This window comes from Zeus faber (assembly GCF_960531495.2).
Source record: "Zeus faber genome assembly, chromosome: 6".
In the NCBI taxonomy this organism is placed as follows: domain Eukaryota; kingdom Metazoa; phylum Chordata; class Actinopteri; order Zeiformes; family Zeidae; genus Zeus; species Zeus faber.
The window spans coordinates 28,641,968-28,669,566 of record NC_137201.1 but is presented as its reverse complement, the minus strand read 5'-3'; the positions used below and the strand labels follow the sequence as shown (position 1 = coordinate 28,669,566).

General features: G+C 47.0%; 1 protein-coding gene across 1 annotated transcript in view; it reads right to left on the bottom strand.

Annotated features, from left to right (window-relative positions):
- Positions 1-27,599, bottom strand: part of met (MET proto-oncogene, receptor tyrosine kinase) — a gene marked incomplete at its 3' end in the record, with an annotated part of 62,340 nt that overhangs the window by 9,957 nt on the left and 24,784 nt on the right. Inside the window, exons 4-14 of the mRNA XM_080002918.1 lie at positions 23,492-23,620; positions 21,730-21,906; positions 20,081-20,238; positions 18,855-18,969; positions 17,751-17,887; positions 17,453-17,617; positions 16,615-16,714; positions 8,150-8,359; positions 2,931-3,083; positions 919-1,075; positions 30-164 (exon numbers count right to left, since the gene is read on the bottom strand). Coding sequence (XP_079859044.1) covers positions 30-164; positions 919-1,075; positions 2,931-3,083; positions 8,150-8,359; positions 16,615-16,714; positions 17,453-17,617; positions 17,751-17,887; positions 18,855-18,969; positions 20,081-20,238; positions 21,730-21,906; positions 23,492-23,620 — 1,636 coding nt within the window. The remainder of the gene's footprint in view (positions 1-29; positions 165-918; positions 1,076-2,930; positions 3,084-8,149; positions 8,360-16,614; positions 16,715-17,452; positions 17,618-17,750; positions 17,888-18,854; positions 18,970-20,080; positions 20,239-21,729; positions 21,907-23,491; positions 23,621-27,599) is intronic.

Here is a 27,599-nt window from a genome sequence, read left to right as displayed (position 1 = left end):
AAGAGAGAGGGTAGTGCCTGTGGACGTACCCTCCAGCAGGGTGGCTCGATAGTCCACCGACTCGTGGGAAACCAGCTCGTTGGAGGGGCTGACGCTCCGGGCGTTAGCCAGCCTGTCCAGGTGCTGGATGTGGGCCCGACCATCATACCACACCTCAGACAGATCTACAGAGAGGGGTGGATGGGGGAGAGGTTGAGGGGGAGAGAGAGAGAGAGAGAGAGAGAGAGAGAGAGAGAGAGAGAGAGAGAGATAAGGAGTGGAACGCAAGAGGGTGCAGAGAAAGATGGAGCAAATTGAGAGAGGTGGGGGCGGAGGAAGTGATAGAGAGATAGAGATAGAGACAGAGAGAGAGAGAGAGAGAGATAAGGAGCAGAATATTAGAAGGCCAGGAGAGAGATGGAGGGAAAAAATGAGAGAGAGAGAGAGAGAGAGGGAGAGGGAGAGAGACAGAGAGGAGGGAAGCACACAGATAGAAATGAGTGGAAAAGAAGGGAAGAAGGAGGAAGAGATGAATATATGAACATAAAAAAGAGAGGGAGAGAAAGAAGCGAGAGAGGAGAAAAACAGGTGAGGAAGGGGGTAGAGGAATACAGGGGAAAGGGTTGGCGTGGGAGAAGGAGATATGGGGAAGGAAGCGACGGAGAGAGAGTTAAGGAGTGGAATATAATAGAAAAATGAAAGATGGAGCAGAAAAAATGAGAGAGAGAGAGAGAGAGAGAGAGAGAGAGAGAGAGAGAGAGTAAAAGGGCGGATGAAAAAGGGAGAATATGAGAGAGAAGAGAGGGAGATAAATGCTTCGAAAAAGGCCAGAGCGCTCCACCAGTGCACCCATTATCCACAATCCACTATAGGCAGGCGAGACCAGCATTCTCTCTGTTCATCCATCCGTCCCTCCACCCGTCCATCCGTCCGTCTCACCCTCAATGCGCTTGTTCTTCCTCCACAGCAGCAGACTCCCCAGCAGCAGCAGCAGCAGGACGCCGAAGCAGACGGAGGTGACGATCAGCCCGGTGAAGTCCTGCTCCTGGGCCAGCTTCAGGACGCCCAGGGTCCTCACGCTGTCCGCCTGACGCCACTGGGGGAGGAGGCGGACGCCACACAGACAGCGCGGGTCAGGGACGTCGTGCACGCGGCATCGATTGCCAATTAATCGAATTTCGAGGATTCCGAGGTTCGAGACCCTGAATTTGTCACACGCAGTCATAGACGGACGTAAGGGCGAAGCAATGAAATTATAAAAAGGGCAAACTCCAAAGGCTGCTTCAAGGCACAACGTTTCTTTTTTAAATAATCAAAATGTGTACGATACAGAAATGTGTACTCTATATACAACAAGATATTTATATATATATATAACAACAGCATCAGCAAGAACAATAACAATCACTGACATCATCATCACCACATGTTGTGTGTGTGTGTGTATTTACACTTATTAGGTTGGTGGTAATTCTTCCTCGGTGTACGTACGCGTGTTGGCATTTGTGTGCACGCATGTGTGAGCTTATGAGTGTGTGTCCGTCCGTCCGTCTCATTGTGATATTTGATAAGCAGGGGATATTGCCCGACCCTCCGCAGTGATAACGGCTCCCCCGAAGGCCAGTTCGACACAGATGAGGCCGATAGCGTCTGGTCTGCCTCAGACGGGAGGCGCCCGGCGATAAAATCTTAAAAAAAAACAAAAAACAAGCTGGAGACGTCTCAAACTCTGCATCCTGATATTAGCCGCTGCTGCAGAGCTTATAGGAAGGCCTGACATTTCCCTCGCCCCATTTAGGAAGTTTGCGCCCGGCGTTATGAGCTACTGAAACGATAAGAGGCTGGTTTGTGCTCAAATAACGCATCCCCGCTGTCTGGGTTTATGTGCAGAGAGAGGAGCTTATTATGGATGCTTTACCATTTGTTCGACTGGGTGAAACGCGAGATTGGACCTTTGATGTTTCCCTTGCCGAATTTGAAATCTTACAAACTTAATAATGTCGGAAAAGCCTAATTTAATTGTCCAAAATCCTGTTGTTCACCAGAAATACTGTACAGGGCCGTTTCTTCTCATTCCACCACGTTCCTAACGTCCTTTATGGACTTTTTCAACCTTCACTATACTGCACGGGGCGCGTGCATTGCTAAAACTAAACTAAACTGACATCCCAGCACATCTACTTCCACAAGCTATTTTGAGAACAAAACAACGACCTTGGAACCATTTCTATTTGGCCTGGTTCGGGGGTGTTATTCTCGCGGGGCCAAAAGCAAAGCACGACTGTTTGTGCCTCGGTTTAAAAAAACATATATACAGTGACGCCAAAAGGGTGAACGTAGGTAAGAAGCACGAGTGCAGAGAAGCCAAAAAGAAGCATCAAGGCGGACGCCTGGCTCAGCTTCCCTCATGGGGCCACTCCTGAAAGAGTGGATGGAAAAAAACAAAAAAAACATGCACCGGTGTTTTTTGAGGGGTGGAGCCGATTTTGAAGTTTAGAAACAACACAAACGACACACGCTGCAAAGTTTTACCACCGTGGACCAAGGTCATTATTATAATTATGTTAATGCTTCTTGAACACTGTATTTTTACCTGGTTATTTGCTATTCACTTAACAACGATTTATAAAGAGACATATTTTGTCCCTCCATCTTAAAAAGAGGCCTTCATGCCATAAGTCTACTGGGCTACAGGATGCAACGTTATACATTTTATTGCCGAGTATTTCTTCCCATGAACCTGGTCAAGCGATATAAAGTGAATTTCCACGCAGAAGGACGAGCGCCGATAATATTTGGATTACAAGCACCTGTTCGACACATGACACCGCGTGTCCGTCTGAAAACAATGGAAAACTAAACTGGAACCATTTTTCCTTCCGTTCCTCGGGGAGCGGGTGTCGGTGTCCTGCCCTGCTCCACTGTGCTGCATGTGCCTGCGCGCCGCTCACCTCCACCTGCAGCTGCTTGGTCGCAGCGTAGCCCCGCAGCAGGTTCGGCACCGTGCACTGCAGCGTGTCGCCCACCAAACTCAGACTCTCGCAGCTGTGGTTGGACACGGTCAGAACCTGGCACTTCATGGCCTCCGTGTCCATCCGGTCGCCCTGAGGACACACACACACACACACAAGACTCAAGATGGTCCTTGGGCTTTGCTGTCTGTCGCACACTTGGACACTTATGGATACTTACACACACACACACACACACACACACACACACACACACACACACACACACACACACACACACACACACACACACACACACACACCGTCTCTTTCTCTCTCGCTCACACACACACACACTTTCTCTTCTGTTCTTTCTCTCTCTACAGTGTATCTCTCCCACACACACACAGACGATAACACACACACACACACACACACACACACACACACACACACACACACACACACACACACACACACACACACACACACACACACACACACACACACACACACACACACCCCTGCTGTGACAACCGTGCTGTTGTGTATCAAAAGCAGAGTGTCAAAAGTGTGTGTGTGTGTGTTTTTGTGTAGGTGTGCAAGCGTAGGTGGTTCTGTCCTTGGCACCACCTTTGTGAGTAAGTGAGTAAGTTAATTGTTTGTTGTAGGTTATTTGCACAAGTCTGTTTGTGGACGTGTCAATAAGTGATCGTGTAATAGTGCATGTGTCAGCATGTGTGTGTGTGTGTGTGTGTCAAACTGTTTGCATGAGTAAGAAAGTTATAAAGTGAACGTTTGCGAAAGAAGTCACTCTCATGTCTGTCTGTTTCTTGTTCTCTTTCTAATTCTTTCCCTCTCTCTCTCTCTCTCTCTCTCTCTCTTACACACACACACACACACACACAAACACACTTGTATGAGCATAGCAGAAGGCAATAAAGGCAATGATCACATTCCTTGCGTGACAGCTTGGGATTTTCCAATTTGACACAGATTGAGCTCTGCACCTGTTTCTGCCCTCTGCTTGCACACACGCACGCACACACACACACACACACACACACACACACACACACACACACACACACACACAGTTCACTTCTACAAACATACATCTGACATACATGCGATTTAGCCGGGAGCTTTTTTACAACATCTCTAAAATATTTTTTCATCAGTCCAAAACAATATTTTTCGTAGGTGGAGTTTGTTTCCTGGCTGTGTGAACAACACTGAAAAAAAAACAAACAGTCCACCAAATTGTTGCACTCATCATTATAGCCGAGTTTCCAGACACACAAGCCGACACAAGCCGTCTGGCTTATTTACCAGCGGCCATTTTGGTGCAGAGCTGTCAGCCAGACTCACTTATCTCCCTGTATCTAATGTTCCCTTTAATCAGCAGTAATTTGGGGGCAGATCAGGTAGCACTGGAGGAATCTCGTGCTGTGGCCTCTGCAGGGGGTGGTTTGTGCACCCCTTTCAGAGTGGCTGTGAGGAGCAGGCATAAAAACTCATTCTCTTGAATATTGCAATTCCATTTTTAGCATTTCGTTTTAAATTACTCCGCTGACTTTGATATTTAGATTGTGTTTCTTTGCAAAGTTGTATTTATAGTAGTTTTTGTTTTCTTGGCTTCATAGCTGCTTCTAGATCAGTTCATATAAGATGTTGGCAAGATATGAAAGATGGAAACTGATTGGCTTGATTTAGGAGGCGTGACTAAAGATGCGTGCGTTCTTTGACAAAATGATGTTACCAATGGTAAAGTGTGGGAGAAGCAATACACTTCTATTGAATCATAATCAGAATTCTCGCAGAATTGGCACCGAAGAATTGTGATATTATTGCATTGGGAAGTCGGCACCGTCTCGTGGGGTGAACACTGAAGGCTTGTTTGGGCCGGAGGTGATGGGCAGTGGGGGCAGAGGGGGTTAAGGGTGGGTTGGGGGTTAGTACTGGGGGAGGGGGGATTAGTGTCAGAGCCGAGGTCAGGTCTGTGAAAAACCGAGAAAAAAAAAAAGAAAAAGAAAAAAGCCACAACTCCTGGATCCCGTGCGACGCGTTGGAAGCAGCTGCCACTAACTGTCAGGCTGCAGTCAACCCCAAAAAAAAGAAATAAAAAAATAGCGTACGGGAGAAAAGCAGAACAAAAGATTCATTTTTTTTCCATTGTTTGGTTAAAAAGGGGTTTTGCTACTAAACGCCAAGGGAGACCGACTGAAAGAGGGCAATAAAATCTGGAAAGCAGCTGAACAATATGAGGCGACGGGAAGAACAAGTGGAGGAATAGAGAGGAGATGGAGTGGATAGAAGGGTGGGAAACAGACTCTACTTCCTGTTTTTCTTTCTGTATTGTTTCCTTCCCATTTGTTTCCTTTGTTTTGTGATGTGTGTGTGTGTGTGTGTGTGTGTGTGTGTGTGTGTGTGTGTGTGTGTGTGTGTGTGTGTGTGTGTGTGTGCGCGCGTGTGCGTGTGCGTGCGTGCCTGCGTGCACTTCGGTTTGGGTCAACCTGTGTGTGAAGAGTAAGACATGCAGGAATAAACACTCGGGATGTTAAAAATTTCAATGGATGGACTATCGATTAATTGCCAATCAGAATTTAATCTGTGAGATTTTGTCTGACGGATGAGAGCGGAACAATCTGCGGTGCTGTTGTCATTGCTTGCGACGGGAGTGCTTGGGACGCAGGGCGTTTCGAGAATAAAAAAAACCTAAAGAAAACCCCGGCAGGAGGTAGTAGTAGACACCGGAACGACAGGGGGCAGTCGAGGAAGAAAGAAGCCCGGCGGAGTAGGAAGCAGTACTGTAGTACAAGTGGACCAACAACAAACATGGCTGCTTGTAGCGAACGAGAGCTTCTCCATGCTGAGGAGGAAACTATGTTCATCGTTGCTCAACCGCTAATGCTGCGATCGGATGGAACACGGTACATACGGATAACGGCACATTATGAACGGCACGGGAGGAGGAAAATAATGGATGTTATTATATATATGAATTTTAGTGATGTTTAAGCATTTTATTCCCTTCTCGTTGTCCATATCTGCACCAGACTTGATCCGGTACGTGACATAAAAGAGTCAAAACATTTAACTCTTTCATCGCGCCAAGTCGGGTCGCGAAACATTGCCGTGCACGCGAACCAGCTCAGCGAGTCTTGCCTCGGACTTCTCCATTTTGAAACGAGATGAGATGAAATGAGGAGGAACGCTCCTGGCGCCAAGTCACAAAGTCCCGGAGGTCCCCACACGCCGCGGCGCCACCACCTAGTGACGTCGTGAGCTTTCACTGTGTGTTATCAATTCATCGACGATTGTCTGTTAAGGTTGACTACGTTAAGGAAATTCCTTGAAATTTGCAGCCCTTATAGATGCATGCATGTTGCTGGACATGGAGGTTTTGACGTGTGTCTGGTAGGTATACGGTACTAGGTCGGTGTACTATTTGCTGATATTTGCTAGTGCGGTTCATGACAGTGCATCTAAAACAATCAAACAAACAACTCAACAGAGTGAGCCATTCATTGAAAACACAGAGAAAATTATTTAAACACCCATCTATTCTACCCAGACACACACTGACCAAACAGTGCGATTGGAGGATGTTTAAATAGTAAATATTGGTAAAGGAGGACGGTTGAAAGCCACACACAACCTCACGTCCTGCTCCTTCAGTTTTGGAGGCGTGGTGAGTAACTGATGAATCGTCCCGCATTCGCCACACCATGACGAGGGGTGACGAATTAAGCCGATTCTCACTAATACTACCAGTTACTTTACCTTAAAGGGGATTCCACTGCAAAGAAGCATTGAACTCGGGTGACAGACCGAGTCGTACGTTTTTGACCCAATGCAATCTCTTGAAAGAACTAGTGGCAACGTCAGGGGCAAAAAGGGAGGAGGTATATATCAAAATAAGACACAGATGTTCCCTCACTCAAATTGAGAAATATTAAATGTGTTGCTTAGGCTTGGGCGATAAATGCAAAATTCCAATCGATTCCAATGTACGATTTTATCGTCCTATGCGCGCGGTGGTGTTCCGCGTGAGTAGAACGTAATGTAAAGCGGCAAATGCGATCTCCCCATTCCAGAAGTGCAGGATTTAATATTTACAAGTAAAGTATTTACACAAAAAACATCCAGTCTTTACGAAATTAAGTCCCAAAGCAACAGAGAGCGACGGGGAGACGTGCGTCCCGACAGTGGGGACGCCGCACAGGTTTTTTTTGGAACGGCACGGAGTAAAGACTCGGACGGTCCCTCGACTCAGTTGTGTTTAAAAATGTCGTTTCATACATGGAGGAAACAAGCGAAAATAAATAGATGTCAAATAAAAACACAGGCACGGGAGTCCGTGCACACCTCTGTCTGGAGGAGAAACAAAAAAAAAAAAGAAGAAAAGAAAAAGTAAGAAACTAAGGAAATAAAATACTATATAATAATATCTAAATCCTTCTTTACAAGATTATATTATATGTTACTATATTATCGTCACAAGATTTGCATATTGAGTGGCAGGTGGGGGGTGTCAGCAGCTGCCCCATGGACCCCACAGTGCGCTTCTTATCAGGCACGCTTTTTATATATATATATATATATATATATATATATATATATATATATATATATATATATATATATTTTTTTTTTTATTAATGGGTGTTGAGGTAGCGGATTGTCTGGGCAAGAAATTTTCATGATGAATTCCTCATGAACCTCCAACCTCGGCGCACCTGCTCTGTGCTGCTCCGTTTGCCCAGAGCGGCAACATGTCTAGAACCGGGGCTGGGGCTCCATGTGCCTTTTATTTTATCTTTTTTTTGAGCACCTGCCCCTCACAAAGCCTCTGTATGGGACTGGAGAGGGAAAGTGAGACCCCATCACCAGTGGTTACTGGACAGCTCTGAGCGGAGAAGGGGAGAGCCTCCACCCCCTCCCTCCGCTCCAGTTTCAGAACACGATAAACTGCACCTACACCATTTCAATTCTCAGATTTTTCCTGGCGATAAAACCCCCCCCCCAAAAAAGTCTGTCATCAATGTCAATCGCGGTTGAGGGAGTCGAAAAATGTAAAAGACTCCAGGTGTAGGCCATGTTGGTACTTTAGGGCTATATCACCGAACATGTAGGGTGAGAGAGAGTTTGAAATTGTGTTTAATGTAAGTTTTCATATTACTCTCTCTCTCTCTTTCTCTCTCTCTCTCTCTCACCTTGAGCTCCACGATGCTCTTGTTGTCTATGGAGGTGAGCTTGGGGTCCTGGAACAGGGGGTCCTCCACGTAGATCAGGTCACGCTGGGGCGTGCTGAAGCCGTCCAGGACGAAGGACACGCGAGTCACCACGGGGGGCTGCAGAGCCAGGCGGGCGAGGGAGGGGGTGGTGCACTGGATGGAGGTCCTGTTCTCACCATACACGCAGCTCTGCAGACAGGAAGGTACGCAGACCACATGAAGAACATATTGGAAAAATACATCCACATCAACCTACAAAGAAACACGCACATTCTTAAACACACACACACACACACACACACACACACACACACACACACACATTCACACACACACACACACACACACACACACACACACACACACACACACACACACACACACACACACACACACACACACACACACACACACACACACACACACACACACACACACTCACACACACACACACACCATCGTAGCAGTGACAGCTCCAGTCTGCCTCGTACAGTGTAATGAGCCTGTAATAATCCTCAGTTTTGGCAGATTCTCTTACACGCCTCACAATGCATTCTGGGTAACTGTAGATACCTCGCGCTTGCAGCTTTGGTGCTGTTTATACAGTAATGCCTGGCCCGAGGGCGCCAGAGCGGCTCCATCCCACCCTGGATTCAGACCAGGCAGGGTTCACAGTCTTATCGAGTTGATAGACTGGGGCTTATGGGGCGAAATTAAACCTGTGTTCACAAGTTAGTCCTAAAGAGCAGCTTTTATAAACTTATAAATTATAAACTTAATATAAATAAATCACAGAGCTGAACGGACCCTGCGCGGAGATAGCGACAGCGGGCCACACTATGGTGGGAGTGAAGGAACATGTTAGCACGCCCATGTTCAGTGATGGTAATGTTCTGGAGCAAGGCATCACACTTTGTACCCGGCAACCCCCACAGCTAAAATAGACACAGCTAACAACAATAAATCAGCTTTGAAAATGTGTGTTTCTCTAATTTCACAGCTTGCACTGAGCTAACACAGTTATCATGCAGCCCGTCACTATTTTGGTGCTAGACACACAGGGATGAAATTGGTACTGACCTTCCGCGCTGATTCAGGGTAAGATAAACAAAAAGCTTATTTCCCCTCAAACGGGGGGATCCCTCTAAGTTCTTGGGCCCCCAAAAACTAGTGCAAGTTTACCTTGTTAAAAAAAAAAAAAAAAAGGATTTGGATCGCTAGGCATCTGCCAATACTTAAAGGTCTGTATCTGCAGTGAGAAACGGGATTACCGTAGCTGCACCGCCACATTTCAGTGTTTGAATTAAGCTATTATATCAAATAGAAATGAAGGAGCCCACGGGGTGCCGGCGGCGTCTTTGCAGCAGCGGTTTCTAGAGAACAGGACGATCTGTTCAACCACATAAGCTGGCAATCAGTTTAAAAGCTGCACAGACGTCTGATGTCTGTGTCTGTGTCCAGCCTTCTCCTCCTTTATGAGGTACATGGAAATCAGCAAGGCACTAAACCTCGAGCTGCACCTTTTTGTAACTGCAGCACTTTAATTGACCTCCAACTCTCAACTGGAGTCTGGTTACTGATGACGATAGCAGCACATTATCTGGAGTGCTGCAAACGCTTCCTGTTGGCTAGTGTGTGGACACATGCGCCCACACAAACACACACACCAAGTGCACACACACACACACACACACACACACACACACACACACACACACACACTCGCGCGCCTCCGATAGCCGGGAGCTGTCATCAAGAGAAATCAACCCAATGACTCCAACTCAGACCCCAAACCCCTTGACAGGACCACAGGAGGCTAAAATACCCCCATACCTTCATACGCAACCTCCCCCTTCCCCCGTGAGGACGCTTGGAAAAATGTCTTGTGAATGAGTGGAAACCTCAGTCAGTGCAGCGAGGAGATTCATTGTTTGGCAATGGTCTCCCGTTATTTGCTCTGCGTAGGCACGGGGGGCGGGTGGCCGCTCCGTTCGGCGGCTGGCAGCTGCAAATACAATCGCTCGGCGGGGTCTGCGGGAAGCCGGCAGGTTTACCGGCGGGGTGATGAGAGAACCAGCATCCGGAGCCCTCCGTTCCAGTGGGGGGGTTGGGGTGTAACAGTTAAACGCCGTGCGAAACCTGCATCCCATAATGCGGCTCCCACGTAGCAGTGCAACACAGCTTTTCAAATTTAGAGTGATTTATTAACGAGAGTTCCTCTGTTGTTTTGGAGGCCTGCTGCTGCAAACCTGTGAGTTTGTTCTGTCAGCTTGTTTCGACCTGCCTCTCCTTGACGCTAGGGCCTTTGCCACGTTTGGCTGCTATTCTTTGGAGCTTGATTGTAACAAGGGTTTTTACATACTATACTTGGCAAAGGAATAGTAAGATATTGTCATCCCTATGCCAAGGTGGCCCTGTGGTGATCGGGTTTTACGAGGCCGCACCCCACCCTGCATAGTATGCCACAATGCATATCTGCATGAAGGCCTCACACTGACTATTTTGTGATCCAACTCAGTGGTCCTTGGCTCGACCTGGGGTCTGGGGACCACAAGGGGTCCTTCAAGAGGTTCAAAGGGGTCCCCAGAGAAATTAATAATAGTTCTATTATTGTACAATCATGACAAATTCGTCATCAACTCACCAGTGTTACTGAAAAATGGTTACGATTCGTGTTTCACATCCGAATAAATAAAGATGCGGCAAACGGTAAAAATACACGCAGACTGTTGTTGTGATGTTATCGACACATAGTTGTGTTATCCTTCTTGGCTTCATTGCGTAAACTACTTGCTGAGTAGATTGGTGGCTTTAGTAGATTACTAAAGAATCAGGGAATGCACGCATCATTACAGACAAGCGAGGACAAGTCACCAGTTGTTTCCCCAAGCAGACCCGGCCGAACTTCAGCGTGCTCTCCTGCCACCAATGCAGTAATGGCAGCCAACCCACAACCCAAAATAATTTAGTTTTAAAAATAAATAAAATACCGTATCAAGGGCCCTAATGCCATCAAATATTATTCAGAAATGATCTTCTTCCAACACTTTTCGCCGCTCATGTTTTTTAGCTGTGGAGCAGAGCACTTCTAACTGGGGCCACTTGGACCGTTCATTCAGCCCGGGTCAGTTAACTAGAATCTAACTCTAGAATCTTGGAAGGAGCCGCATTACGATTGACACTGGCGATTGAGTTTTTTTTTCCAGCCGAAAGACGTTTATTGCAAGATTGAAGCATTCATTTTAAGCCCTTGGTTACAATGGTTTGGAAAGGCAGGACTATCAAACAACCACTTGACCTTGCTGGGCATGCACCACCTTGTTGCACACCTACACCATTTCCACACATCTATAAATGTAAACCCAATCTACCCACAGGCTTTTGTTGTCGGCCACTGGGACGTGACCAGTGCAACCGCTGTTGATCTGTTTATAGGGCTTTGCCGTCCTGTTGGTTGACTTTGTGAAAACAATGCATCATTCGTGTATTGAGAGCAGGAACAGGAGAGAGGTGGAGCAACAGGATCAGGAACCATTTGGTTCCAACAATGGCTTAGTAAACACAGCTCTCAGATGGTTTCAAACAGGAAGAGCATGGACTTAGTGAATTGGTTTAAAGATTGCTTGAGGGTTACCGCTAATCGTCTTCATTATGCGTTGATGTAACATTTAATTGGCTACAGGAAATAGTGAAGGTGGCTCTCACCAGTGAGGTAGAAGGAATGGAGCCACAGGCTCTCATGTCGGCTCTCACAAGAGCTTAGTGGTTGCACGTCCAAGAGTGGAGACTGTAACTTGCTCTCAAATAGGAAGAAAGTAAAATTTTATGACTCGTATTAAGATTTAAATGCCTTCATTTGTGTCTAGCTTGTAGCTACTTTCTATCCATCGTGCATCAACACAACATTTTATAACGTGTAAAACGCCGCAGCCAGCGGTGACGGTGAGATCCAGAGGGAGCGAGGGAGAGAACGACTGGGCCTCGAGTCAGGTCTCAAAACGTCTTTACGATCGAGCCTTCAACACCTCAAAGTGTGTGTGAGATTAAGGAAGCGTGAGAGCAAATGTGTGCACGCGGTAGTAAAACAATGTGCACAAATTGACCCGACCGATGCCAGCACAAAACGTGCGCCCTCTTAAGACGCCGCTCTCCTGGAACGGGGAGCCTCTGACGTGCTCCCTTGTGCATGCAATCATTATATTTCATATTGCTAAGCGTTTTCAATTCAACTTGAATTGAAATCCAAACCTGACTGTGCGTCACGCGTCAAAATACTGCCCGTGTGGCGGCGTCCAGATGTCAGCGCGGGGGTGGGGGGGGGGCGGCGGAGGTTTTGAGACGTGGAAGCGCGGCCTCTGCCCTGGACCCCGGGGGCTTTATCTTAACACGGAACGAAGCGCTCGGTATCTTCACACAACAGGTGCCGAGCTCCGCGCTAAACCCGACGATCTCCGGTGGCCCGGCGCGACGTTTCCCCGCCGCTGGCAAGGGGAGCTGCGGCGCTGACGTGAGAAATGCACAGCTCGCCCCGTCTGTGCTGTCGATTTAATTGAAGCGTGTGTGTGTGTGTGTGTGTGTGTGTGTGTGTGTGTGTGTGTGTGTGTGTGTGTGTGCGTGTGCGTGTGTCCCCACATTGACTTTGTGACCATGCCAACTTTTCACGACGGATTGTGAGAAACAAAGGTCCTTTCATGTTTGTGGGAACACTTTGATTGACCGAGACGTGGGCTTGGCTTGACATATTAGACACACACACACACACACACACACACAACCACACCCACACCCACACACGCACACAAAGTTCTACTTCCTAGAGGTAGAATAGAGCTCTGTAGTCCTATCCCAATGTGTGTGTTTGACCGTGTGACTGTATCTGCAGGGTGTCTGTGTGTCCCGCCCCTTGCTTGTTAGTGACACCCCCCCCCCCCCAAAAAAACAGCTTCTTATTTTCAGCTTTATTTTCTGAAACGCAGCTCGAGCTCATATTACTCATGGTGCTGTTCTGCGGCGTTTTTTTTTTTTTTTTTAAACCATGGCGTCCCCCCTCCCCTGTGTGTTGGAAGGATACGTTCAATCTATTCTGAAAGGGACAATAAGACATTGACGCTGTACTTTTCCCAGGCGTGGCTTTAACTCATCCCGCTTACTGGAAGGAATTCGCCAGGCGACAGCTGCGCCGCTACAGAGCAGGATCCTGTCCTAAATCATTAGCCCTGATTGCTTTATTTAAACTCACCCTCTCACTCTCTGGAAAACACAGCTATTTGTTAAAAAAAAAAAAAAAAAAGGCTCAAAATGAAGGTCAAGGTTAGAGGATCACAGTGGTGGGAGGTTGAGTTTCAGGCCGTTTACGAGTCCGCGCGCACATTTTGTATTTTATTAACCTTGAGCATTTTCCTGATGATCACTCCTGAAAAGGCTTTAACAAATCCATCAAAATGAAGTAACTTTGACAAAAATATGTGTTACTGTGATAGGGACCAGGAGATGGTTCCAAGGAAGGTTTTTTCACCATATTCTGTCGTTTGTCTTTTTTTTGGCAAGGATGTTTCTGTTGCATTAATTCACATCGTGGGAAATTAATTAATCTGCCTATAATGGTCAATGTGATATAGACTGTGATAGACCTGAATCATCACTACTGCAAAGTTGCACCTTCCCTGTTGTGAATGTAAACCTTTGCCTCTGCAGAATTTCTTTTTGTTTGTTTGTTTGTTTTTATAAAATACGAGCCAAGATCCAATCCACGCATCAGAAAGACACTGATTTACTGGCAACAGCTGTAAGATCCTGTTTGAACTACTAATCTTGAACTACTCCGAAAACAGTCAAGATGTTCTGATGCATAAGATTACCTTTAACCAGCCCAAATATTCTGCTGATAGGACACATTGATGTGGATTAGTCTGCGGTATAAAAGCCTGGATGGTTGTGAGATGTTATCTCTTATGAGTGTTTTTGTCTGCGTACAGTTGGAGCCTCAAACCCTGATTCACTGGCGTCGTCTCTGGCGTCGAGGGCTTTTAAACGGGCCACTTTTAGGACACCAGCCTGCCTCTGAAACAACTGGGCGCTGCCTGGCTCCCAGGGGCCCCATCAAGCACTGATCTGAGCACAGGTCAGCCACCGTGGAAAGGGAAACTGAAAGATGAGACATGGCAGTGTATGTGTGTGTGTGTGTGTGTGTGTGTGTGTGTGTGTGTGTGTGTGCATGTGTGCGCATGTGTGCACGTGTGTGTGTGTGTGCTTGTCTTAAATGAGAAGGTGAACTAGTCAGCGTGTGTGTTTGTATGTGTGTCCGAAAGATGTGTGTGTCTATCTGTTTTCATTTTTGTGTAGCATCTCGACCTATTATCGAGTATCATGTCTAAATCCCCTTTAGAAATGTACAAAGTGCAAATGTGTGTGTACACGTGCGCGCGAGAGAGAGAGACAGAGACAGAGACAGAGAGAGAGAGAATGTGTATGTGATGCGTGTGTGTTTTGAGAAGGTATTAACTCCTCGGGGGTTTTTGCCTCTACCTGTCGCAGTGTGTGTGTTCTTCCAGGATGAAAGATAGCATCTTCCCAAAGAAGGTGCACGCACGCGCACACACACACGCACGCACGCACGCACGCACGCACACACACACACACACACACACACACACACACACACACACACACACACACACACACACACACACACACACACACACACACACACACACACACACACACACACACACACACAGCTCTGTGTGCAAATGCCTGTTTGTTGAGGGTCACTTAAGAACGTGTCACCACGTCGACAACACAACAGTCAACCTCCGCTCGGAACCTCGATCGTAAATGTGTTCTTCAGCCAATAACAAACAGGAAACATCTTAGGGCAAATTTGGGGCAAAATGTGGTGGCAATGGACAGTGCAAGTAATGTTATTTGAGTTAAAATGAAATAAAAGTTAAATAAAATCTGCCATCTTGGGGTTTTAGCAATTAAAAAAATGCCTCAGGAATTAACAAGTCACTGTTAAACCATTTTTAACAAGGTTCCCCTCTAAAGTTAACAAGTGCTTAAGCTAAACTATTCAGCTAAGTTCCTGCAACTTTAATGTCAACATCTGGTATGGCAAAAAAAACGAGTATGACATCAAAACTTTTTTTCCCGTTATTTAATTGCTCCCGTTAAAAAATGGCCGAAAAAATCTCTTAATGCCCCCGGGATTTTTTTGTACGATAGTAGGACAACCTTGTAGAACACACCAGAATTTCAAATAGAATTTGCTCTCTTTAGCGGGCTGGAGAGCAAGAGTGGGGCATTTGCCTCAAAAAGCGATCTGCAAGCAGCAGGAAACGGAGTAAATGAAATGCATCTGCAACAAAAACACACCGTTTTATTTGCTTTGTTTGGAGAAAAGATCACTCTGGTGGAGCTGTGGAGCTGTTTCCATGCGGCGCTCCACGGCACCGCAGCTCCCTTGGGTTTTTCCCCGGTCTGTATTTGAGGCAGGCTTTTATTTGTTTGTGTCGACCACGCCCTCAGCATTTATTAGAGGTCCGTTTTTTATTCTAGGAAAATACTTTATGTAAGTAGATGTCTGTAATGTCTATGTAGATGCTGCACTTTAAACTCTGTCATGGTGACAAATATCACACCTCATTCACAAAAAGGGCAGAACACTAAGTTTTTTTGTTGTTTTTTTTCCTACCGGGGCATCGCACTACTACCACTACTCTTTACTTCAAAGGCGAAGCCATTTGATCAACAACTGAGACGAAACTCAAGCTATGAGACTTTTATCCGAGCGAGGAGAGGGTCAGCGGGTTTGTGCTCTGTAAAAAAATCAAAGAAAAAACTGTGACCTTTAATCATTCAGCCTTTTCTTTGGTAGAGCTGCACAACTCTCATTGTGTGTGTGTGTGTGTGTGTGTCTGTCTGTGTGTGTGTGTGTGTGGGGACTCGGTAACGCACAGAATAAATCCCGATATGAGGCAGATTGTCCCAAAAGCTTTTCTCTGCTACTGTGTGATTCAGAGGTGAAGGCAGGTTTTCTCCTGACGATGGATTTTCCATTTCCTCCTTGTGCTTGTCTAGCGCTTTAGTTCTTTCCCATTATCAAAACCATGTTTTTTTTCGGGACCTTACTACCCATAATGACAATACCACACGTGTGACAAGGCCCTGAAGGAATGTCATTTCTCAAAACACTTTACGCTACAAAATTAACATCACCCTTGATTCAGCACTAAATATCATCTAATATGTGCAAATGGATCCAGATGGTGAAAGGGTTTTTATTTTGTAAGCACGGCTTTAATTTGACGCTGGAATCTTTTTTATTTTATTTTTTTTCAACTAACTGTCCCATTAGCAGGCATACTAAAATATCACCAAATAAGACATTAATCTAGTTTTGAATGCTTTCTTCTTTAGACCCGTCACATCCGTTGCCTACTCACCACGTGGAAGACCTGGGCATCGTGCGCGGCGGAGAGGACCATCTGGGGCTGGAGGCCGGACTGCAGGAAGAAGCCGTGAGCGGACACGGTGCATCCTCCGCTAGGGGGGAGAGAGAGAGAGAGACCGGAGGTGGGGTCCGTTAGCGTTACAGACGGAGATACTGTAGATCCCCAATGGGAAAGGGTCTGCTGTTAGCATTAGCGGTTAGTGGTGTGACTATCCTCACTTCCTACACGCTTCCTCTGCCTGTGAAACCGGAGCTCTGCTGTGTCTCAGCCCATCGATGGATGGTTTCAGTCAAAGTCTACCTCGCTTTGACTCTTAGACTGTCTGTGATGAAGCAACACGCACCGACCGACAGACATTTGGCAGACATTTTAGAATTTCTGCTTTAGGCTTTAGTTCTTTTTTTTCCTCCCGGATCTGCCCTGCTTTAGTAACGGTAAACATTGCATTGACCTCCCGTTCGCAGACCTCCTTCGTTGCCAAACAATGCACGGCTGACTTTTGACAAATTTCATGCCAACCGGAGACGGGAGATGTTTACGCAAAAAAAAAAAAAAAAAAAAAAAGGAAAAGACAGACAAAAAAATAAAAATAAAAACACCTAAAATACATATATCACGGAAGGCTGACTTATTGAACACAGACGGATAGTTCCGGAGAGAGCCGTAATGACAGACTAGTCCCTGAGGACCTGGGAGATCTGGACGGTTCAGGAGATGTACTTAGGCGCTGAGCCACTAATTGCTTTGTAGACCAGTAGCTAAAGTGAATTGCACAACAATAGATTTGACTTCACTTAACCAGATGAAGACGTCATGTGCTTCAGCGTACCTGATGAAGGAGCGCGACGGCTGGATGCTGTTGATGATCGGGTCCTGGTTGTAGGTGAAGAGGACGGGGGCGTGGCGCTCCACCGAGTCCACGGTGAGAGTCACCTTTTGCTGGGAGGGCTCGGCGGAGGGTGGGGTCTTACAGGTCAGCATACCGGGTGACACGCTGGGGGAGGAAAAACACACCAGAGTGTAACTTAGAAAACACCAAATGAAAGGTGTCTTGCCGAGAAGAAAGATTTGAAGGTCACAGCTAGAAGGAGACGGTAGGAGATGAACCAGGCTGTCCGGAGACCCACCTCTGGATCTTGCAGACGGTTCTCCCCACCGTCACCTCCCTCCGATTGCCAGCGTCCAGGAAGGCTCCTCGGATTGTGAGCATCGTGCCTCCAGACTTGGGTCCAAACTCTGGGAAGATGTCGTGGATCACGGGGTCCTGGAGACACATACAGTAAGCGGCACCGGCAGTTTTTTTAGTCCCACGACGGTCGAATGGCTTGAGCCTCGTTCCCAAGAGGCTGCACAGCTATCTGTTAAGCCTCCTACACCTGACAAACATCAGGCACCAGCGTACGATAAGTGATCGTGTAATCATGACACAAGCATGTTTGGAAGTAGAAAGCAGGGGAATCATGACATCATCATCATTTTATACAGTATGAGGTGGTATTATTTTAATGTTGTGTCTGTGAAACATGACGCATAAAATATCTATTTGTACATTGTGATTAGATTCCTCCATCTAGACCTCCTGCCAGTAATCTCCCATTGAAAGGTCAGAGGCAAACAGCCACGTGTCACGTGTCGGCAGCTTTAAGGATCCGCTGAAGAGATTAGTCTTCCTCCTCTGACCCCTTCTCAGCCCCCACCTCCTATCTTTCACCGATCTGATCCGTTTCCCCTGTACCCCCCCCGCTCCATGATCCAACCCTCTGTGATCAAGAAAACCTCATGTATCTCACTCTGGGTTAACTCTGCCGATCTGCACTTATTCTCATCGAAGGCTTAGTTACAAATGAAGACAACCGAAAAAAATGTGCCTTCGGTACGTTGCTCTGAATGAAAGCATCCCCCCCGGATGCAAAATGCAAAAGTTTGAAGTGCGTGTAAAAGTTCTTCCCCTTTGACAAAGTTCTTTCAGCGCGCCATCTCAAATACAGGGCAGAATGAGGACCGTTTTTGCAGGACTTTGTACTGAACGCCACTTGAGTGGGTTTGTGCGCGTCTTTGCGACTGTGTGTTCTATAAAGTTCTTCATTTCGCACATAGCTCAGTGAAGTCGACTCACAAAGCAATTTAAACAAAGCACATTTTTCACAAGGCCGCCCCCCCCCCCCCCCTGCTCAAGAGGTACCTGCGTACAAATAAATCCCAACAGCTGAACTCCTGCTAATGGGACCTACCACGAAGGAGAAGGCCTCCTTCTGGGTGACCTTGTGGCCGCTGGTGACTTTGACCGTGCGTCCCGATGCGGCGAAGTTCCCGCTGAAGCCGGGGGAACAGTGCAGTTCAGTCCACCTAGGACACAAACACCCCAGACGGCACACAGCACCTCCATTATTCACCGTGGAAATCAGCGAGCATTTACTCTAATTCAACGATAATGAACACGCAGCAAAACGGCACAAAGAGAGTGTCTACCGACTGGCCGGGGGGAGGGGGCCTGTGGGTTTTTTTTTTTTTTCCATACATGTAAACAATTGTTGGACTATAATGGTGGGATGGGGGGGGTTGTTTAGGCCGAAATGGCTTTTGAATTAGGCAAGGCCCCACAGGACTCAGTAGACTGGGTGGAAAGTATTGAAGCAGAACACCCCCCCCCCACACACACACACACACACACACACACACACACACAGTCATTTAGGAGTTAAGGGGAGTCATGTGTAGCATGCGACCGGAGCTCAGAGCTCCTATTCAGCAGCGACTGGAGAAGAGGAGTCTTCTGAACCATTATCTGTTCTAAAAAACCTTCCCTATAGCTTTGCTCACAATAGACGTAAATGACCCTTAATCTGGTAAACGTCCACTGTTAAAGGAAAACTCTGGTATTTTTCTTTTTTTTTTTCTTTACCGAAACCGTATTTTTCGATCACTGAGGGCTGACCCTCGTGAATGGCACCCAAGTGGTTCTGCACCAAGCTGCCACCACGTTCTTCGGCAACCACCATTGCAAGGCAATCGGCTGAAGCTATTCTCTCAATACTCCACAAAATCAGGATTAAGTTGAAAAATAAATACTGATTGTTTAAAGCCACTCCACACTTGAATGTGCACCGAATTTACTCTATGTTCTTGCACAAGGAAAATAAAAGAGAATGTCTATACTGCTATTTAAAAAAAAAAAAAAGTAGGTTGAATTTTTGGATGGAAGCTGGCGGAGCGCATCGCCCAAGGAAGCTCCAAATGTGTCTTTGCGTGGCTCATGGGGTGCTGGAGTGGAGTCTGTTCGCTGAAGAGAGAGAGAGACAGGCTCACGAGACAGAGGAGCATTGTGGTCTTCCTCTCTCACGCAAAGCCACAGAAACAAACAAAAAAACACACCCAGTCAAATTTACCTGCTCGTTGAGTACGGGACCGAACACACACACACACACACACGCACACGCAGACGCGCGCCTCTTCTTACCTGTTCATGTGATCTTGTCTGGAGAGCTTGCAGGGAACTGCAGCCACCTCCACGGTGACCATAGAGGCTTTGAAGCTCTCCGTCTTGTCGAAGCCAAAGTTTTCTCCACACACCGTGATGGCCGTGGAGCCTCGTACAGGGCCAGAGGCCGGCGACACCTGGCCACGGCAAGACATACATTCAGCTTCATATTCACACCTGAAGCTCAGGGCAATCTGAATGTAATACCCTCAAAGCTGCCTCGGAGTTCCTGCTCATGCATGTCAAATTGAAGAGGTTTATAGCTTGAGTTCAAAGCTTTAGCTCCATTGTTACTGACGGCTCCTTAAAGTCCTAAACCAGCCTCTATCAGCAGTGGGTTTGTGACGAGGTCGTAGGTCAAGCCATATAGATGTAGTCCCGTGACACTAGATCGATCAAGAGTGACAACCAGCACCTTCCGAGATTTGCCGTGCAACCAAAAACCCAAGAGTCAGCCCACGGCAGCAGATGCAAAATCCATTTTCTGACAATTTTGCTGCCGGGGATTTCTCTGGAAACTCGACTGAATTGTTTCCTTATTCCAGTGTGTCAGGCTGCACGGCAGCAGCGTCACCAGCACCCCTGCCAGAAGATCAGCCTTCTAGGAAGCAAGGAGAATTTGCTAGATGACGTTATTGGCTAATTTGAAGGAGCAGTAGGAAGTCCTGCCAGCAGACGGCTTGTAAGCACCGCGGCAGGCTGGGAAACCACCACGGCTCTCGCAGACAAGATAGAAACGCTGGTAGTGGGATGTGACAAAACTGTTAATAATGCTTTGTCAACCGCAGCTTAATTACGATTGAATTGCTATTAAAAATAGCAACACGCAGTTTTTGACTTGCTAGATTTGCCAGAAGTTGTCGTTTGGGGAACCGAGTCGCCGAAGCAGGTCCGAAAGAGTCAGCGAATCCAAGCCTCCGCCTCCACGTGAGCGGTGTTGCGGCGGATCTGGTCGCCTGGCGAGCTCTGTGCGCAGGGACACTGGAGCAGCGTAGGGTGCTGTGGTGAGGCCCGCTGGAATGTCCGCCGGCGCCGTCCCATTCATGGGAGTCTCTCATGGTGAAGGTCAGAGCGACTCTGAAGCGTCCAGCTTGTGCTGTAACGGGCTCGCGCCTTTCAAGAAGGACTGTGACCTTTCCAGATGGAAGCGCGCCACAGAGAAAAGCAGCGGGGCCGACCGAGAAGAACAACACGGAGAAGCACTTCCCCCAGACCGTCGTTCCCATGTAGGGGAGAAGATGAGGCGGTGGTACCTTTTCTCTTAGGAGATGTCCGAAGCTCTCCTTCATAATTATGGTTATTTTTGTGACGCCATGATCATCGCTGCCGGCAGGATCAGCCAGCGGCCGCTTGTGTTTTTGCCGCTCGTGAGATGACTGTTGTTTAAAAGATCACTCTTCTAACTGCGAGAGGTACTTTGCTCATAACATAAGATGATAAAATAAAACATTTTCTCAGATTTTTTTAAACAGGTAAAAAAAAAAAAAAAAATGGCCGTGCCTGGGTTGTCCCTGTTTGGAAATCGCACAGCGAGACTGTCTGCAAGTACAGTACAAGTAGAAAGTGTAGATTTTCTCTCTCGTGGTCATGGCTGGTCGTCACCATGACAACGTGTCCCCACAATTCACCTTGGTGATCACGGGGGCGCAGTAGTCATTGGTCCACACGGAGGTCGAGGGGCACTGGCTCGCCCGGGCGCAGCGTCCGTCACACCAGCCGCAGCCCGTCACCCCCGACGACAACAGGCAGGAAGTACAACTGGTCAGCTGATCACAGCCCGGGCCAATCAGAGGGACCTTGGTGATCTACGGGGGAACAGATTACCAATGAGGAGAAGAGCTTAACTGTAAGGAAAGTCAACGAGGCCGACTGTGCTCACGCTTTATGTAACATCAAAAAGACCAAACCTGCCCCGCAAAAAGAGTCGAAGAGGTCACTGGGTGAAACCCTAGAAAACAACTTGTAATTTAAAGATTTATTGGCATAGCAAAATGTTCAAACCAGTTGTTAAAATTACAGCCCTGCTTCATTTTAAGAGTAGAAAGAAAACCATCCACACAAAAACAGACATAGAAACTTAAATTATTAGACAGCAAGAAGGTCAAATATATTAATCAATATCCCCTTATGTTTATCGGGCACGTTGAAAGAAAGAGAGTGATTTCCCAATGCTGATATTGTTCATTTCTTTTTTTTAAATATTGAACAATCATAGCAAGGTGGTGCTCCACAGTGAAACACTTTCATTCTACTGTGCAGGAATGTGGAAGGTTTCATAATATCCTCCTGTGTAGCTTCCAGTGAAAGACAAAAAAAAAGGTCAACAAGAAAGAACCTGGCAGGCTGATGGTAAGCCCAGAGGGACATTATTAGAATTATTATTGTCTCAAACTATCAGTTGGCGCCGCTCCACCTCTGTGCAACATGATCTGGTGCCAGTGAAAGGACGCTTTTGTAACTAGCTCACTAATGTGAAGAATCCCAGAAATACAATGTGTGTGTGTGTGTGTGTGTGTGTGTGTGTGTGTGTGTATCTGTGTGTGTGCGTGTGTCTGTGTGTGTGTGTGTGTGTCTGTGTGTCTGTGTGTGTGTGTGTCTGTGTGTCTGTGTGTGACTATGCGCATTGCACTGCTGCCTCCCAGCAAGGAAGTCCTGGGTTTGATTCCTGCCTGGGGTGCTGTTGGCACTGTGCTCCGGTGGGTTATCGCCGATGAGGGGCCTTTATGTGTGGAGTTTGCATGTTCTCCCCGTGCTCTGTGGTTTCCTCCATATAAGATCGGTAAGGACGCCCACCAAAAATATTGTAGCGTGTGTGTGTTGGTCGCCGTCGCGACATCAGTGGTGCGTGATGGATAAAGAATATTCTTGTGCCAGCGAGCAACCAGATTTGGGTCAACCATTTTTCATATGTAAAAAACAAAAAAAGAGAAGCAGTATGTCCCTTCTGAAACTGTAAATGTAATGTTAGACTTCAATGATGATTGCATTGTTTACCATAAAACTGTAAAAAAAAACAACACCTTAAATATTACCAAACATACTTTTTCTGTTCTCTAATATGTTTGCCTTTTCTTGATATCACTCTCTTAATATTGAAACACGAGATAAAATTATATAGGGTCATTACATGTTATAAAATGATTAAAATTCAGCAACCATCTTGTCAGTCTTGGCAACTAAAAAGGTGATGCACTCCCAAAGGTTAATGTCAGACACCTGTACAGTACGCATTATTCCATGGGCATATTTGGAGTCGTTTCTTCATACACATTGGATTGATTTGCTTCCACTGTTCGCTATCTCTGCATGTGTGTGTGTGTGTGTACGTGTGTGTGTGCGTGTGTGCACGCGCGCGTGCGCGTGTGTGTGTGTGTCTTTGCGCGTGCCCACCTTGTTGCCTGTGGCCAGCAGCAGGGCCCCGTTGGGTCCGTTGGGGTCGAGCAGCACCACGCTGGGGGAGACCGGCCTCGAGTCCAGACGAAAGTTCACATGGGGGGATGCCGTGCGGGAGAACAGCACCTGGGGGAGAGTCGGTGGAGCGGGGCGGGGGTGGAGGGGGGTGGGGTCAGTGAAAGAACACATCACCTTCATCTCCCCAGGAAACTCTGCAAGGCACATGAGGACGTAGAATTTCGTGAACCCCCAAGTCGATCCATTTATTAAGCGGTTGCTCATTATAAACGTCACACTGAGTGGTAACATTTACATCTTGGTTTTCCAATTTGGTGATTTAGCCAGCGCGCCACGGAGATTTACAAGAAAGCACCTCGTCTTCATCTGCAAAGCTTTCAGTAACAAGAAACACCAGCGGGGTCCGTAGAAGGATTTCCTTTTATAGCACCGCCTCCATCCCACCTGCATAATCAAACAATCAATCAATCCAACTGATAAGCACATTTTGAGGAATTCCTCCTACGAACGAAGCCAAACTTCAGCTTCCACCGGGGGGGTGACACAACGTTCGCCATCCAATAATGAGATGTTGGAGGATTTGAGGGCTCGTCCCGATGATTACCTGTTATTGCGATATTTTTGCGGAAACACTTCACAAAGCGCTATGTTGCTCAGTGTTGGAACTCCCGAAATCCCTCTGTGTGGAGTTTGCATGTTCTCCAGTGCCCAGTCCTCTAAATAACAATCGGGAAGGACCTCCACCTAAAACACGCAAAAAAGATGGTCGTCTGACCAGCGACGGACGTTTGGAATTGCTCCCCTGGGGCGTGTCCCCGTATGCCGCCTGCCGCCCCAACTCGGTGACTCCTACGTGTTCGTATCGTCTCCCTGGATGACTGTGATGTAGTCGCTTTTACTGCTACTGACTAATATAAGCCGGTGGTCCTCAACATGGGGGCCGGGGACCCCCAGGGGGTCCTTCAAGAGGTTCCAGCTGGTCCCCAGCTCAATGAGTAATAGTTAAACTTCACTGTTGTTTCTCCTACAATATTCTAGCACCATTACAGAAAGTATAACAATGACTGTTTAGATCATCGTTGAACTGTTATAACCAACTACAGAATAGACACCAAATCATATCTGACAACAAGGATTTCCTCAGATCGGGGGAGACAACATCGTATCAAATTGGGGCCTATGGCTGGAGCTGAGGCTCGCAGCGCTAAATGGCGTCATGTAATAGAGGTAAAAGCAGCGGGAACGGTGACACGGAGCCTGAAAGGCACAACAATGGACCCCTCAGCGCACCCCGGGCCCCGGGGGCGGAACGACGGACCGAACGCCGGCGTGTCTTCTGTCCTGCCGCCCAAAAAAAACAAAGAGCGCTGAAAGCTGGTGATCCTCTGAGGGAATTATCCCTTCGCAGGTAAAGCCTCCACACGGCTGGAGTTACTTTAGAGCCAAAGACAACGTGAGAAGCATCTCTCTCTGGCAGAGTGGGATTATGGGTAGTGAATAATAGCGGGGGTCGTGGGGGTGGACGGCGTTGCTTTGGAGATGCAACCAGAAGGACAAGAGGATGCAAACTTTTTCCGTTGATGATGTGCGCGCGCGCACACACACGATTTCCTTCTTGCATAGACACACATCTGCACGCTCTCTCTCACAGACTCGTCCACCCAAATGATCTCTCTATCTATCTGTCTCTCTGTCACACACCCTCCCCTTCACCCAAATTAGCTCTCTCTCTATGTCTCACACACACACACACACACACACACACACACTCCTCTCTCCGCATGATCTCTCTCTACACAAACACCAAACACACAGACATGATTTCGTTCTTGCATACACACACATCTGCACGCTCTCTCTCATACAGACTCGTCCACCCAAATGATCTCTCTATCTATCTGTCTCTCTGTCACACACCCTCCCCTCCACCCAAACTATCTCTCTCTCTCTCTGTCACACAAACACACTCCTCTATCCGCATGATCTCTCTCTACACACACGCCAAACACACACACACACACACACACACACACACACACACACACACACACACACACACACACACACACACACACACACACACACACACACACACACACACACACACACAGCTGTCAACACACCTGGAGGAACATTTATCACTGGTGGTTACGCTACGATTACAGGCCCGGGAGCCGTGCGGTGCGAGACGAACAGCTCCTAAAAGCCAACTGTGGTTTTCCCACCGACTTGTAGAGGTCTGTTTACATCAGACCTGCTAACTACACCGTAACCACCCCCATGCTTGCACGCACAGAGCTAACAATCACATGCTTAAACACAAGGCTCACGAATCCCAAACAGCAATACACTTTATTTCTCTATTCATGCAAAAAATTAATCTAGATCCTACTTACAGTACACACACGCGTGTTTATAGAAACACATTTTTGCATATTATGCAACCATACAGACATATTTGACTGGAAAAATCTGTTGAAGTCCGACGTATTTAAATCTCTCCGGTCAAAATGTCCAGTGGAAAATAACACAATTTTAATTAGTGCTAGGTGATTAAATGATAACGATAATTATCGCCATATTTTTTTCCTCGATGTCGAAATAAAAGACACCCGATCATTTCGATAAACAGAAAATCTGCAGATCTGTTAATTTCAGCGTTTGGCAAGTTGCAATGGAAAGCCAATCAGTTTGGACCATCTAAAGCTGACCTTTCACCTCTAACCAATCATCTTCGTCGATATAGAAATAAGCCCCGCCCCCTTCCTCGTGGACAGGTTGTGCTTGTAAACACGGTAGACAAACACACACAGGGAGCGGAGAGAGAGCCGCAGCGTCTAGAACTCGGAGGAGAAACAGAAAGATGATGTATCGTTGGGGCACAAACACCCATAGTTTTTTTTCCGGGGGGATATTTAAGGTCCAACCCAGAGCAGACGGTAAAATATTCATTGTGTAAAATATGTCGACGGGACGTCCCGACGAAGATGGACACCACACAGTTTATTATTTATTAAGACCTACTTGCCATATTTTTTTTCACAATTTTATTTTAGTGAAATGTTAAAAAAACAGCTGCACTTTTTACTCATTGTTCACCAACAGAAATTATTTGATTTTAATTTATTTTTAAAATAGTTAAATGACGGGACTTTTTTTATTTTGAATATTCAATAAAAAATATTATACATCTACATGCCTTGATGATTTCATTCTCTATATAACCTGCTTATCAGTTGTTTTTAAGCTCAATAAACACATAATATTTGACCGGAATCAAATTTTTTTTTAAAACGATTAGATTTTATCACAATTAGGGATGGGCATGGTAAGTCGACTAATTAAATCGAATGAGAGAAATGAGAGAATGGCGGCGGCGAGAAGGAGCGAAGTTTGGCGTTATTTTACCCAGGCTGAGAACAAAGCAGAGTGCACGCTGTGCGGGACGAAGCCGTCTCACCCCCTACGAGTGTGATGCGGAGTCATTCGCAACTCCGGCACCAAAGCATTCAACTGGGAGGCAAAGCAGACGAACAACAGAAACAAGTGTAAACAAACATGGAGGAAATGACTCATTGGATGGATTATATTATCGAGTGCTTTATTTATAAATCCAGTGAAATCCGTCACTGCGCATACATCTTATATGCACAATCCAACTTATATCTGAGGATCTGCAGATGCAAACTGCGCAGCGTCGGCGCTGTGGGAACGGCTTTGTTTCGCCGCCTCACTCCCGTGATGGACGCCGGCCGTGTGGCAGTGGGTATAATGGGTGGCTTTCCTGTGGGGACGGCCCAGCACAACAGGCCTCTCTCCGGACGTAATAGCAGTGTGAATTACAGCTTATTGTATTAGCAGAGGTTTGGGGGAGGTTTGCTGAGGGAGTGGGGGGGTGGGTGGGAGGGCTATCCTACAAACACAGGCGCTGTGTTATTCCCACAGTGAACCAACTTTGGCTGTGGGAAGCGCTTCCTGAGCCACAACGGACTCTGCTCTGGGGGACACAGCGCTCTCTCTTTCTTGCCATTTCACCTCCCGTTTGGGACCGGCCGGCAGCCAAGCACCCCATCCACTGGGAGCGCTG